This window comes from Acipenser ruthenus, chromosome 20 (assembly GCF_902713425.1).
Source record: "Acipenser ruthenus chromosome 20, fAciRut3.2 maternal haplotype, whole genome shotgun sequence".
In the NCBI taxonomy this organism is placed as follows: Eukaryota; Metazoa; Chordata; class Actinopteri; order Acipenseriformes; family Acipenseridae; genus Acipenser; species Acipenser ruthenus.
In genome coordinates, this window is record NC_081208.1 from 22,156,902 (window position 1) to 22,170,237 (window position 13,336).

Genomic DNA, 13,336 nt, shown 5'->3' on the forward strand with positions numbered 1-13,336 from the left:
AAAGAGCTAAACAACTTCTATGTTGCTTTTGGGGCTGTCTGTTGGTGCTCTGATTGAAGTGTATGACAGACGGCCCGTGCCTTTTGCAATTTGAGGTTTGCATTCCTGACATATTTGCTTGGCTCTGCCTGCCTGCCTGCCTGCCTGCCTGCCAAGCACCAGGATGCAGAAAGGTTCCACTCACTGTGGCCTGTAGAATAACAGGCCCTTTGTGTTTGTAAGGCTTTGGAAAAAAAATAGAAAGAAAGGAAGGAAAACAAGTCTCTTTTTTCGGTTTCTTTTTGGCCTGGTGCCTCAGAATCCAGGCTGAAGTTAGCTGTGTTTAACATCTGTTTGTTCTGTGTACCAGCCAAGTCCGAGACACCACAAGGCTGGTCCTTTAACGGAACATATGATTCTTTGCACTGTTTGGGAGGAAAAATAACGGAGTTTTAGTAAACAAGCCAGTTAATGTCTGGATTGTATCCGAGACGTGGGCTCCAGTTTCTCCACCCTGAATGAGGGTCTGTGGGATTTTTAATACATAGGACCAGATTCACATTGGCAGCTGTGTACATCTTTAAATAATCCAGTAGGCCAATTAAAAACTTCTCGTTAACTTTTTTGTCATTTTTTGCAAGTGCTGTCAAATTTAGTGAGTGTACAGGATGTGCACTCTGTGTCAATCACACTGGCTTCTCTGGTAGGAGTCCCATAAAGATGGCATGTGTTTGTTTGTGGAGAAAGTGGTCTTGTTACACCGAGAACACATTAAGGTATGCAGACCTACTAATACAAATGAAAGTACATGTTTTTCTTTTAGTTTAACAACTCCACAAAATGCTCATACTGTTTTTTAAATTCAACTTTTCATTATGCTACAGTGACAAGTATTTCAGACAGCTGTAATATAGAGTACGCAAAGCGTATTCCAATGATGTACAGTTTAAATGGCTTAAGCTGTGCCCGTGGCAATACTGTTCAAAATCTTGCTTGCTTTTATAGTGAAAATGTTTCTTTTGTTTTTTATATTGAACATTCATCATAAAATTTAGTTACGTGTCTGTTTTCTGTAGGTGAGATAAGATGTGGGTAAAAGCTGTAGAACCACAAACACAGAAGAGTCTATCTCCTTTACATAGTGGTTAAGATGCTCCCTTGCAGTGTGCAGAGTTGCCAGTTTGTGTCCAGCCACCACCCTGTTCTGGAAACACTGTTAATGCTTTAGTAGTGCAGGAGTCCTGGGCTGTGAAGGGCAGCCGAGACGGTGCTTGTGACTGCATGTAGAGAAACGGAACATCTCACTGCAGCACTCTCACTCTGACAGTTTTATACAAAGACGAAAGACTGCCTTGTTATCCTCCATGGGTATTTTCTGTTTCACCAACTCCACTGAACTGAAGCCTTGTTTGTTCCCTTTTCACAATGAGTGAATTGGCCAGTCTCAGACACCACTGTGCCAAGTGAAGTTGCAAAAGCAGCCTTTTTTTTTATTTATTTTTTGGTTGACAAAAAGCTGTTCCAGACTTGTTGGTTTCTTTATTGGCAGTCTAGGGTGATAAACTGAATCTATTCAGCCTATAACAAGGAAGAATCAGGGGGTGGGGGTGGGGATGGCGTGATTTGAAGTCTTTAAAATCTTAAAAGGAGTTGAACATAGTTAACCAGAACCAATGCAGTACAGAAACCAGGACCAGAGAACACAGTTGGAAATTAATTGGGGGGGGGGGGGGGTAGACAGAGTGAAGGAGGCACTTCTTCACACAGAGTGGCGAGGGGATGGAATGAGCTACCTAGTCATGTTAAGGCAGAATCTCTTTCATCCTTTAAGACCCAACTTGAGAAACTTTTGTCAAGTTGGGTCTTGACAAAGCTGGGAACCGGACAAGCTTAGATGAGCGGAATAGCCGCCTCCTCATTTGTTAATGTATTCTGTCCTTATGACAGTGTGCTGAATACATAGAGAGACTTAAAAAAATAAATACATAATTGAATTAAAGATTTGAATTTTGCACATAACAGAAAATCAGAACACTGGTACATTTTTTTATATAATGACATTTATTTTAAGTTTTACCGCAGCTTAATAAATCACTTGCTTTCATATGCGTTTATAGGATAAATGGATCACCCCTCGAGTGAACTGGAATGATAAAGTTTCCAGCAGAAACTTATGTATGTAGTGGCTTTAGACCCATTTCTCTGCCCAAACTTCAGAACTTTCAAAAGACAGTTCCATTTTATTATTAACTTGTGACGGGTCGACTGTCTGACCAGCGGCCAGATTCGGTGTTGGCTGGACACCAGAACAGCCTGCACACATATATACTGAACAAAAACACTTACCCTATATAACACAAAACCGATGGTGATCAGCATCCTACCTTTCTACTAGTAGTTGTTATTTTTTACATCATATCACCCCATTTTTAGTTGTGCTATTTATACTTGTGCATTAAACTATATACCAAAATAAAACAAAACAAAACCACAGCTCTTTAGTTTAAAACCCCTCTGGATTAACCCAGGAAAACCATCATAAATGATGCAGACAACCTAGCTGAAATCCTTATGTTCCTTTTCCTTTCGGTTTTGAGTTGAGTATTCTGTAGGTCCCAAGAGTGATATGTCGTCTTCAGTTTTCCTTTTGTGGTTTCTAGAGTTTTCGAACTGATTAAAAATCAGCGCTCGACTTACTCTGGCAGGGGTTGGCTCACCATGCGCGCACTCTGCATTCCTTTTATAAAGGCAGTGTTGCGCACAGGGTTCTTAAAGGGACAAGCATAAGCTTTGGCCCGTTACAAACTGTGTAAAAGTACAACGTCTTCTGTGCTGTATTTTAATGAAGGCTTGCTCAGCAGCATAGTCCTTGAAGGTGTGCCCTGTTTCTTCTTGTTAACCAACATGCTTCCCTCCCGCAGCCTGAAGCCCCTGGACATTGAGTTTATGAAGAGACTTCATGACAAAGTGAACGTCATCCCCCTGATTGCCAAGGCGGACACCCTCACCCCCGAGGAGTGCCAGCAGTTCAAGAAGCAGGTATGACATAGGGTGCTTTTTAGCCAGCAGTTTAATAAGCAGGTCTGGGATAGGTTGCTTTTTGAGAACAAAACAATTGTTGGTAAGCTCTAGCTGGGCTTAATCTTTTAGTGATTGTAGCCAACACTGTTCCGATAGCTACAGTGGTCTCAGTAGTGCAGTTTTAAAAAAAACATATTGTAGCAAACCTGGATTTTCATTATAAAGCGTCAACCTGGAACTACACTAGGTTAAAGGAAATTCTCTTTCCATGCCTTATTCTTTATTACACTTGCACTTCCTGGGTTATTTCACCTCAGCGGCGTCTTCTGAGTCCAAGCTGTTTTCTTTCAAAACTATACGGTTTAGTCCTATGGATCACTTTAACATGCCTTTTTTTGCATTAGCTCAAGCCCTTGATTGGACGAATGAAGGCTTTATTTTCAGAACCACCTGTCCAAATTACGTAAATGAAAACTGTAAGAAAGTCACGTAAATGTATGTTTTGGCTAAGTGTTAAAAAATGAAGTCCCAAAAATATAAGCTCTAGAAATATGCAATAAAAAAGCCGAAACAATTGGGACTAACTTGACCCCCCCCCCATGTTTATGTTCTGAAGAAGTGCTAACAGTACAGTACACAAAGTCGTTAATTCACATTCTCAAAGCACCAAAACATCATCAACACCAAATACAATAAGAAGCAACTTCAGCTGTTTTGCAAGCTCCTAAATGAGACATCCGAGTTATTTCTGGTCTGGTAAGATTAGTGACTGTTTTCTCCTTTCTGGAAAAATTTGCAAATGACAATTCTAAATAAAGAGCTTTGGGACTTGCTGTCTTGTTTTTACCATGGCCAATTTTTCACTTTTTTTATTAGAGGGCTGAGCATGTTTTTATAACTTAGCTCATTTTGTAGATATAACGTGTATACAACTGATCCCTTTTATTTATTCATACTTGGCTTTGTTTGTATATGTGCAGTGTCAAATTACATATAAGCAAATAACAAAAATAATTTATGGTTAGAATACTTTGTAACCTAGCTTCTTTAATTGGATTTTGTAGAAGCTCTGATTCATTTCTGCAGACGTACTAATGCTGCGGGCACTTATTGGCAATGTGTAGGCAGCTGTCTCCAAGCCATGAGCCAGGGCTGCTGGGGCTGGGGGTGAGATAACATGAGCCTAGCTGTACAGGGAGGAATACATAGAAATGTTGGTGGAAGATTTTCTGTTTGCATGCCAGCCATCAGTATGACAAGTTAATTAAAAAAAAGGTAGCTGTGTTGCTTTTCATTTTATTTGCTCTTTGTGTTACAGAACACCCTTGTTGTATCTTGTGTTGTCCGAGTTCTCTGATAAGCATCATCGCGTATCCAGATCACGCTCCCTCCTGCAACAATGTGGGTTTCCTGTTCCCACAATGCACCACTCATTCCAATCCGAGCACCAGCATTGTTGCAGGGGGGGAGCATGCACTGAACACACTGCAATGTTTAGACTAAAAATGCTCCTCCTCCTGGTGAACATTCCTGAGGAAAGTTTGGGGGGGTAGGGGGGTAGGATTTCCTCGGTAGGTTTACCTATGTTGCTACTAGGAACCGGACAAGCTTAGATGGGCCATATGGCCTCCTCTTGTTCTATTGTGTGTGATATAAGACAGGATACAGGATACAGTCATGCAGGGGGTTCTGTAGCACTTTAATATGCAACACAGCTGCAAGTACATGTGTGCACCAGGATTTCAAACTTGCGGTTTGTTTTAACAATGTTGACTGTGCATTTTATTAAAAAAAAATTAAAATAAATTGCATGTGGGGTGGGTGATACCTGAACCACCTGTGATTTAAGAATAAATAAATAAAAATTCACGGGCATGCTGAAGGCGATCTGTATAAATCATGCCCCACCTTCTCAATGGTTGTTCAGCAGCTTAACATTTCTAGAATTCGCACAGTAGTATCCCATGACTTAATTAGTCCTTCACATGTGTTGTGTTGATGTCATCATGATGAATTAAAGCAGTAATTGACTTCAAAGGAAACATTTCAAGCAAAAATAGCAGTCCTGGATGTGTGACTCATTCCTTAAAGGTCTATCACAATAGTTGTGTTTAATCAAGCCTCACTTGCACCTTGAGGCTTAATCACCTGTGTTTTGGCAGGAACAGTTAAGGCTGCACACTGAAGTGTTTATGTAAAGAGTCATTATCCATGATTCTTTCAGACTGTTCAGAGGGTGTTAAGACACAGCACTCTGCCCACTTTATCTGAACTTCTGAGCAAGTTGTTGTCACACACGTACACTCGCACGCTACTTTATATACTCGACCACTAAAGAATAAAAGAAAAACTGTCAAATATCAAGTGAACACAGTGTCTTTTTTGCCTTTTATTCATAAGGACATCATAGACTTATAAGCTTCGGTCATGAGTAGCATTGTTGTTTGGAAATGTTACTGTGAAGAGAAACCAGACTTGGATCCTAGAGCTTTAAGGGTTGAGCTACGAAGATAGGTTGAAGGAACTCAATCCACCGAGCCAAGGACAAAATAAAATAGGAAGGACTTGATTGGACTTGACTAAGTTCACCCTAATAGATAGACTTAGGACAGAGGGTTGGAGACACTTCTTCACACAGAGTAGTGAGGGTGTGGAATGAGCCACCTAATCATGTTTTTGGGCAGAATGGCACCTTCTTGTTCATAAATTGTCTTGGGTTTCTTAAGTAAATGTTTTTCCAGAAAACCTGGATTTTAAAAAAAGTATGATAGATAGATATTGTTACACAAGCAGAGTATTAATTGATGATTTCCCATTAATGATGACAGAACATCCCCCCCACACACACACACCCACACCCAGCTGCTTTATTTTACCATTAAGGCAGTATCTTGAGTCCAAGTCAACATTATTTCATCCAGTCCATCTAGTGAAATCCATGACAACCTAGACAATAAACATAAAATCAGTAAATCACAACTCCCAGTAGCAGCAGAAAGGAGCAACTGAATTAGCTGTACAGTAGTTTCCTGCTAGTTTTAGCTTTATTAAGCATCCCAACAATACCCAGTTTTACTTAAGTTTTGAGATCAATCAGTTACTGGGAACCGGACGAGCATTGATAAGGGTGAACAACCTCCTCTCATTCATACATCTTTGAAAATGTAATACAATGATGCTCTTCCCAATTGAGTAAATAGTGATCCCCAGCCAAATGGGGGCTGGTGGTGGGAGCTTATTGCACTTTGCTTCGGTACCACTTATTGATAAGGTACGGACTCTAGTGTGGGAATGAGATATTTATGCTGCTTATTTTTTTTCCAGATTATGAAGGAAATTCAGGAACACAAGATCAAGATTTACGAGTTCCCTGACTCGGAGGATGATGAAGACAGCAAAGTCATCCGGAAAATAAAGGTATAGTCCAATGGGTGTATGTGGCAGTGTTCTGAAAGGGCACCTTAAAGTCAAAAAGTCATTTCCAGCATACAACCACAGGTTGGATGTTTTGCAATCCATTCTCCTTCTTTTAATGTTCCTGAACCGTGGACACTGGAGCCTGACTGAGAGGGCCTCAGAAACAACATTGTCTCAGCAAAAATGTCTCTTGCAAAAAAAAAAAAAGCTATGTAAAATCATATAAGCTTCAAATGCTATAGTAAGATGCTTCTGCCAAAGGGTGTATGTAAAGGTGTTTGTTAATCATTTGAAACCTTGATTTTCTGTGTCGGTATAACATGATGCCATTGCTTTGGTTTAAGGAAAAGATGCCCCTAGCAGTGGTCGGCAGCAACGTGGTCATAGAGGTCAACGGAAAGAAAGTCAGAGGTCGCCAGTACCCTTGGGGAGTAGCGGAAGGTAGGCTCACTGGCCTTGTTTGTATTATAGGCTGATCCACACTAATCTTTTCAATGCCCTTCTACCATTTACTGATGAAATACATGCAAAATCTGAACTGGTGAATTCATCTATTGGGATCATTAAGCAAAGAATGAGGTAGATACCGATTTTTAAGTCATAGAATTTAAAAGAAAACAATCTTGTAATTTGTATTATTATTTTTTTAAACTTTTGTTTATGATATTTCAAAAACAAACCGTATACTTGTAGATAGCTGGAGAGCAGCAAGCAATCTTGCGATGTGTGACTTGCTCACAGCAGTGACAGATGGAAACCAGGTATGAGGGCTCGTAGTCTAGTGTGGGCGACTCGAGCATCATGCAGCCCTCGGCTTCCAAATCTGGTGGGGTGCTGGGGACACCTTAGCTAGAGTGGGTAGCTGCACCAGTCTTCACATTGCCAGTCGTTATGGTGGTGAGAGATTGTTTTAGAATAATAGATATCAAATGAAAGTGCCAGATTTAAGGTTGAATGAATACTGTCCACAGTGGGATTTAGCCGTTAAAGTTTTTGACCCCCCCCCCCCCCCCCCCCCCCCCAAGGAGTTCACTGTCTGGTCTTAATCCTTTTTTTTTTTTTTTTTGGGGAAAAATCTTTTCGGTTCATGAGTTTAAACGAACATTCTCAGCCTCCACATTTTTCATTCTTTTTCCGTCTTTTGTTTTCCATGACTGACAGAGGGCATTTTTGGTAAATGAACCATCTCTTGTTTTTCTCTTCCCCATCCTACCCCTTTTGGTCGTTTTTCTGTGTTTTCTTTTTGGAATTGCATGTTCATTCGTTCTACAATCGATGGACATTCATCTTCAAGCAAATCTCAGAATCTCCCCCTGGTGGTGGGTTAGTGCAACTTTTTCAAAGTGACTCGTTTCACAGGGAAGGATTAACTAAGAGCTCTTAATTTTCATCAGGGTGTGCTGACAAACAGAAAACAAAGGGAATCTAAACAACAAGAATATATTAAAGATAATTTCATGTACCAGGTTGCTCCTAACCCGCTGCTTTCGGCAGACTGCTAGAGATGTGACCATGTTGACTTTCTCCATGTCTGGTGTCCAAAGCTCCCAATATCCATACAAATATTGTTGTCTCGCGGTTGGGATGAAATCCCTTGTGATGGGTATATAGTTTAAATTCCTCCTATACTTGTTCATAGTGTACAGATTCTGTATAAATGTATGGGCATACTATGGGCGGTGCACATGGCTATAGGGGACACCATCTGCTGGAAGTCAATGAGCTGCCCTGCAGTGTTAACAGGAATTGTCAATGGAGAGTGACTTCAAGGAAGTTTGGCAGGATTCCTTTGCTTTTGTTCCACTTGGGAAACGCATTGTTCTGGGTCAGATGCCACTTCCCATTTTGTGTCCTGAAAATGGTACATTATATGATAAATACATTGCTGCTATACATGCTGAAATAGTCTACTTCACCATGTAAACTCAAAATAAACTCAAAACTCAAACTAAACTCAAAATATCTCCATTATGCATGGGTACACTTATTACTGTGGTCACATATGGCATCTTTTAAAAAAAAAAAAAAAAAAAAGTGAAATTTAAAAGGGTTGCAACCCTCTGCAGCCTTGAGCATTCATCTTCATTGTTTTGAGGTAAATCGTGGTAAGGTAGCGCTGGAAGAAACACAGCATTACCTCTGATTGTCCATACTCAGAAGTGATAAACTGATCGTGTTGTCCAGAGAGCTCAGCTTCTTGTATTGGGGTTGAATGATCACACATCAAAGCAGAGAATAGTTTTGTGTCATATAGAGATGGTTCTGTTCTTATGATGGAGGAATGCTGTGTTCTATTGAAGTCCACCTGGGCCACCCTGCTATACGAGAGCTGGTGTCAAGGTGGGGGGACACCTCTTTATTGAGTGATTGATCCCCATCGTAAACACCCAGGTTGTCTCACAGTTCTGAACCTGTCCGAACAGGCTGAGCAGGGATTCCTAACAATGTGGTTTCAGCAATTGCCTGGGCCTCAAGCTGCATGTTGCAGCTGTCAATGCCGAGGGCATGAGCAATGCCACTACTTTTCTGGAAAGCTACCTTTTAAATGGTTGACTTCTTACTGGCTTAGGCAAGCCCAGGGTTGTTGTGAAAGAGGTGCAACACGATCAATGATTTATGACTGTGTGGTCATGCAGTTTTTTTTTTTGTTTTTGTTTATGAGCCCAGGAACTCCCGATGTAAATTAGCTTATAGGGTACAATAATACATCTTGAGACTTGAATGTTAAAAATTGTACATTGTCCCTGTTAAATAAAACATTTGATGATGGCCATTGAACACTTCAAGTGGCAAACTAATGTGCTTCTAGAAGTCTGTATACAACAGTGAATGCACCGGTTTCTCTGTGCCAAAAAATTCAGTTTCCTAGAGTTTTTCAAGACAAAGTTTATGTCCCTGTAGCATGGACATGAAAAAGGAAATGGCCTTGTACCAGTGCATTGTCTGTTTCCTTCCATTTTTGACATCTTTGTGCGTTTACTTGGAGCCAGAAGGAAGCTACATGAAGACAATGGATTGGTTTGTTTCTCTTTTACTTGGTGTCAGAGATTTATCTGTGAGGTTTTCGTTTAACTGAAGACACCAGATTGTAATCTTTGTCATCTTGTTGGCACTGATGGTAATTTTATGAAATGCTTTCTTCTCTTTCAGTTGAAAATGGTGAACACTGTGACTTCACAGTTCTACGCAACATGCTGATCAGGTAACTCTGCATTTTAGCTCCAGTTTACCCCATATTGCCATTCCATGAGCACTTGCGGTATCGCTATAAGGAGAAACACAAGCAGCCCAGTCTTGTAAATATGGTTCCTGACTATAGAATTACAGTATAAAGGGAGAGATCTGTAATAGAAATGTGTTCTTTTTAGATTTGTTTTAATAATTTACGTGGTTTGATACAATCTGGATGGTAGTATTGAAATGTGGTGCATTGTGAGTAGACCAATGACACGTATTGTTCTCTGCTCAGGACACACATGCAAGATCTGAAGGATGTCACAAACAATGTGCACTACGAGAACTACAGGAGCAGGAAGCTGGCTGCTGTCACATGCAATGGAGTCGATGCCACCAAAACCAAGGGGCAGCTCACCAAGTAAGCCTGTCGCAGTTGTGATGCTTTCAATCAATGTGAAGGGACTTGTTCAACTTCTGTATTTTATCAAACTGAACCAAGTATTAAATGTAATTTTAGCTCAAAGAAAAACAACGTGTTAGGTGTTCAATGCAAAAGTAAAGTATTCAGTACAGGCAACATTACAAGCTGGCTGTACTGGGCTGTATTTAAAAAAAAAAAAAAAAAAAAAAAAAGCCAACTGTTTTAACATAACGCAGTAGTTGATTCATATTCATGGCTTAAAAACCTGTTGTTAATTTCTGGTAACACCCGGAGACCATATGCCCAAAGAGCATATTTAGTGTTTTCATTGACTTGCATTCACATTAATTGCAGCTTACATTATAATTCCATAAATCTTACCTAGTTTGCACTTCTATTGGCTACATAAGTTTAGAAAGAAACACGTGTTGCAGCAACGCGTTTTCATTTTAAAAAACGGATATCTGGTACTAATTGAAATGTATTTGCTTACGATTGTAAGTCGCCCTGGATAAGAGCGTCTGCTAAGAAATAAATAATAATAAAATAATAATAATTTAGGTTAGAGGAAGTTGTCTTTCTAAAACTCATTCATGGGATCTGATGCACTTGTACTTCATTTCACCTCAGCCTTGTGTTCTGGATCTAAACATCTTACTGGCTGGAATGCATGTCAGTCAATATGAGAAGCAGCTGGTTGGTTAGTGACAGGAAAAAGCCATTGACTGGGTGGGGACATTTCACACTCCATGTAATATGGCCCAACAAGTGCAACACTAACTGAAAGCATGGTTTGCAAACAGCAAATATTTTATTTTTATTTATTTATTTAAAACTAAGTGTAGTACCAGATGCACTGTTGTGTTCTGTTTGTTTTTTGCTATTTCAAAGCTGGACATTAAGACCTATATAAGGAATGGAAATGCACAACAGATGGGATTTATTGAATTATTGTGTAAGCTACAATCACTTTAATACACTTGTATAGAACCGGTCTTTAATACCACGTGTTATTGCCTAAGTAACAGATATAGAAAACAGTTGTTTACACTCATTAGAATGCAACCTTAATATAGCCACAAAAAGAGCTGACTCAATGTGTATCCTGTATCCAGGAGCCCCCTGGCTCAGATGGAGGAGGAACGGAGGGAGCACGTAACAAAGATGAAGAAGATGGAAACGGAGATGGAGCAGGTCTTTGAGATGAAGGTCAAAGAAAAGAAACAAAAACTGAAGGATTCAGAAGCTGAGGTAATTCCAGTTCCATCAGGTTGCTATCTGTCCGGCTCCTCTTCTTGACCTTTTCTCTTCCATCCTGCTGTATCTCTTAAACCCTCTCCCTGCTTTCCCTCTCGTCTCCTTCTCCCTCTTTCAATGCTAGCCTTGCTTCCTCTCGCTGTTCCTCTCCAATCTTGTTCCTCTCCCAAATCCTTCTCCGCCTCTCACTCTCTGTCTCTGACACCCCTTCGCTCTGCTTTGCTCTCCTCCCTCAGCTGGAGCGCCGACACGAGCAGATGAAGAAGAACCTGGAAGCACAGTACAAGGAGCTGGAGGAAAAGCGCAAGCAGTACGAGGAGGAGAAGGTGTCCTGGGAGGCCCAGCAACGCATCCTGGAGCAACAGAAACTCGATGCCTCAAAGTAAGGGTCTCCTGCCAAAAACACTTCCAATGAAAGAGCGCGTCAGGGACAGGACATCCCAAGCTCAGATATCGTCTTGGTGTGACATCTAGCATCAGCTTGGGTCTCGAGTTAGCAAGGGCACACGTTTTACACCTCTCATGAGATGCATGCTTCACAGAGAGTTATGCAAAGATGCGCAACAAAACAGGTGACTTCAGATTTTTATTGGCAAAAACAGAATAAACAATTTTATCTTATCAGATCACCAGGAGATGGCATTAGTGTTTTACTATTTTAAAACCTAAAAACATTCATTATTTACCAATAAAAAGACAAATGTGTGGAGTATTTTTCAATTTTTTTAGAATTCGGTGTGGCTCCCCAGTGTCTTTTTATACAGACTATAAGATCTGCTGGTCAAACATGCACCTAGAGCAAAATAATTTTTAGCAACTGTAGGCCATGAGTAACGGGGTCAACAGCTTGTATTGTGTTGGGGTGCGGCTCACGTTGTTGGTCACATGACCAACTATGGACATGGACTACTGTTGCTGCTGTTCCATTGCTCTATAGCGCATGCTTTCGTATCCTGGCATATCTGTGAACCAGTAAAATCAAATGTACTGCAAAATCTCAGCACCCTGAAGTACAAGGCAGCCTGTACCTGTCTGTGTAATAGAATGAAAGAGCTTCTGTCTGACCGGATACGTTTCTTTACTTTCTCTCCAGAACAATGGAAAAGAACAAGAAGAAGGGGAAGATCTTCTGAGATGCTGTCCCTGTCCCTGTCCCTTCCGAAATAAACGTGAAGTTCCCTTTACATCACTGCTTACCTTCTGGTCACTAACAATAAAACAGGCTTGCATCCCACACAGAAATGCAAGTCTTGAACGTCCACACATCCAAGTATCCGCTCTGATGCACCATGCTAATGTATTGACCCACACGCCCCTCGCAGGACTGCAGAGTATGTGCCAATGATCTGGGTCTAACAAATGTCTACAAACCCACTGTATCTATGGAGCTGTGTCCTAAAAAAAAAAAAAAAAAAAATTGCCAAGGTGAAGTTAAACAATATGGGAAACATAACCCAGCTCACATTTTCCATGCTAGTATTCCCTTGTGTACTCCCCTACTGCGGGGTATTCATTCAGTGAAGTTCGGAGGGGGGTATTATTATTATTATTATTATTATTATTATTATTATTACTGTTATTGTTATTATTATTGTTATTGTAGGAACAGTAGTATGCAGAAAGATGTTGCACAGACATACAGCTTTCAAAACCCAGCTGGCAATTTTTCATTCCTTATTTGGACTTGATATTCTTGCTCTAATGATATTATTAGGAATTCCTTGAACTTCAGGATTTTCTTAATAAAACAAAAAAAAAGTTAAATTGGGTGTTACAGATTTCTTCTTTTAAATATGTATTTTTTAGTCCTCAGGAAAGGTGAACGCACCTTAAAGACAAGTACAGCAGATCCCAAGTCCCACTTTTTTTTCATTGCCCTGTTTTTGTCACAGTAAATAAGCAAATACTGAAGATTCTTATTGAAAGTGATTCGTTGATGCAGATTGGTGTTAATCTGCGCTAAACACATTGAACAAGGTCTTCACTGCCAACATTTTATCAAGGTCCCTGTGACAGCCTTTAACTTTGAGTTGACATAAAAAAAAAAAAATCTATGAATAACCA

At 40.3% G+C, this 13,336-nt stretch overlaps 1 protein-coding gene across 1 annotated transcript in view; it reads left to right on the forward strand.

Annotated features, from left to right (window-relative positions):
* LOC117425588 (septin-7-like) overlaps positions 1–13,036 on the forward strand; it is a 37,343-nt gene extending 24,307 nt beyond the window's left edge. Inside the window, exons 6-13 of the mRNA XM_034042623.3 lie at positions 2,901–3,018; positions 6,325–6,417; positions 6,762–6,858; positions 9,568–9,619; positions 9,887–10,012; positions 11,131–11,266; positions 11,509–11,654; positions 12,366–13,036. Coding sequence (XP_033898514.3) covers positions 2,901–3,018; positions 6,325–6,417; positions 6,762–6,858; positions 9,568–9,619; positions 9,887–10,012; positions 11,131–11,266; positions 11,509–11,654; positions 12,366–12,405 — 808 coding nt within the window. The 3' untranslated portion in view covers positions 12,406–13,036. The remainder of the gene's footprint in view (positions 1–2,900; positions 3,019–6,324; positions 6,418–6,761; positions 6,859–9,567; positions 9,620–9,886; positions 10,013–11,130; positions 11,267–11,508; positions 11,655–12,365) is intronic.
* The last annotated feature ends 300 nt before the right edge of the window (positions 13,037–13,336 follow it).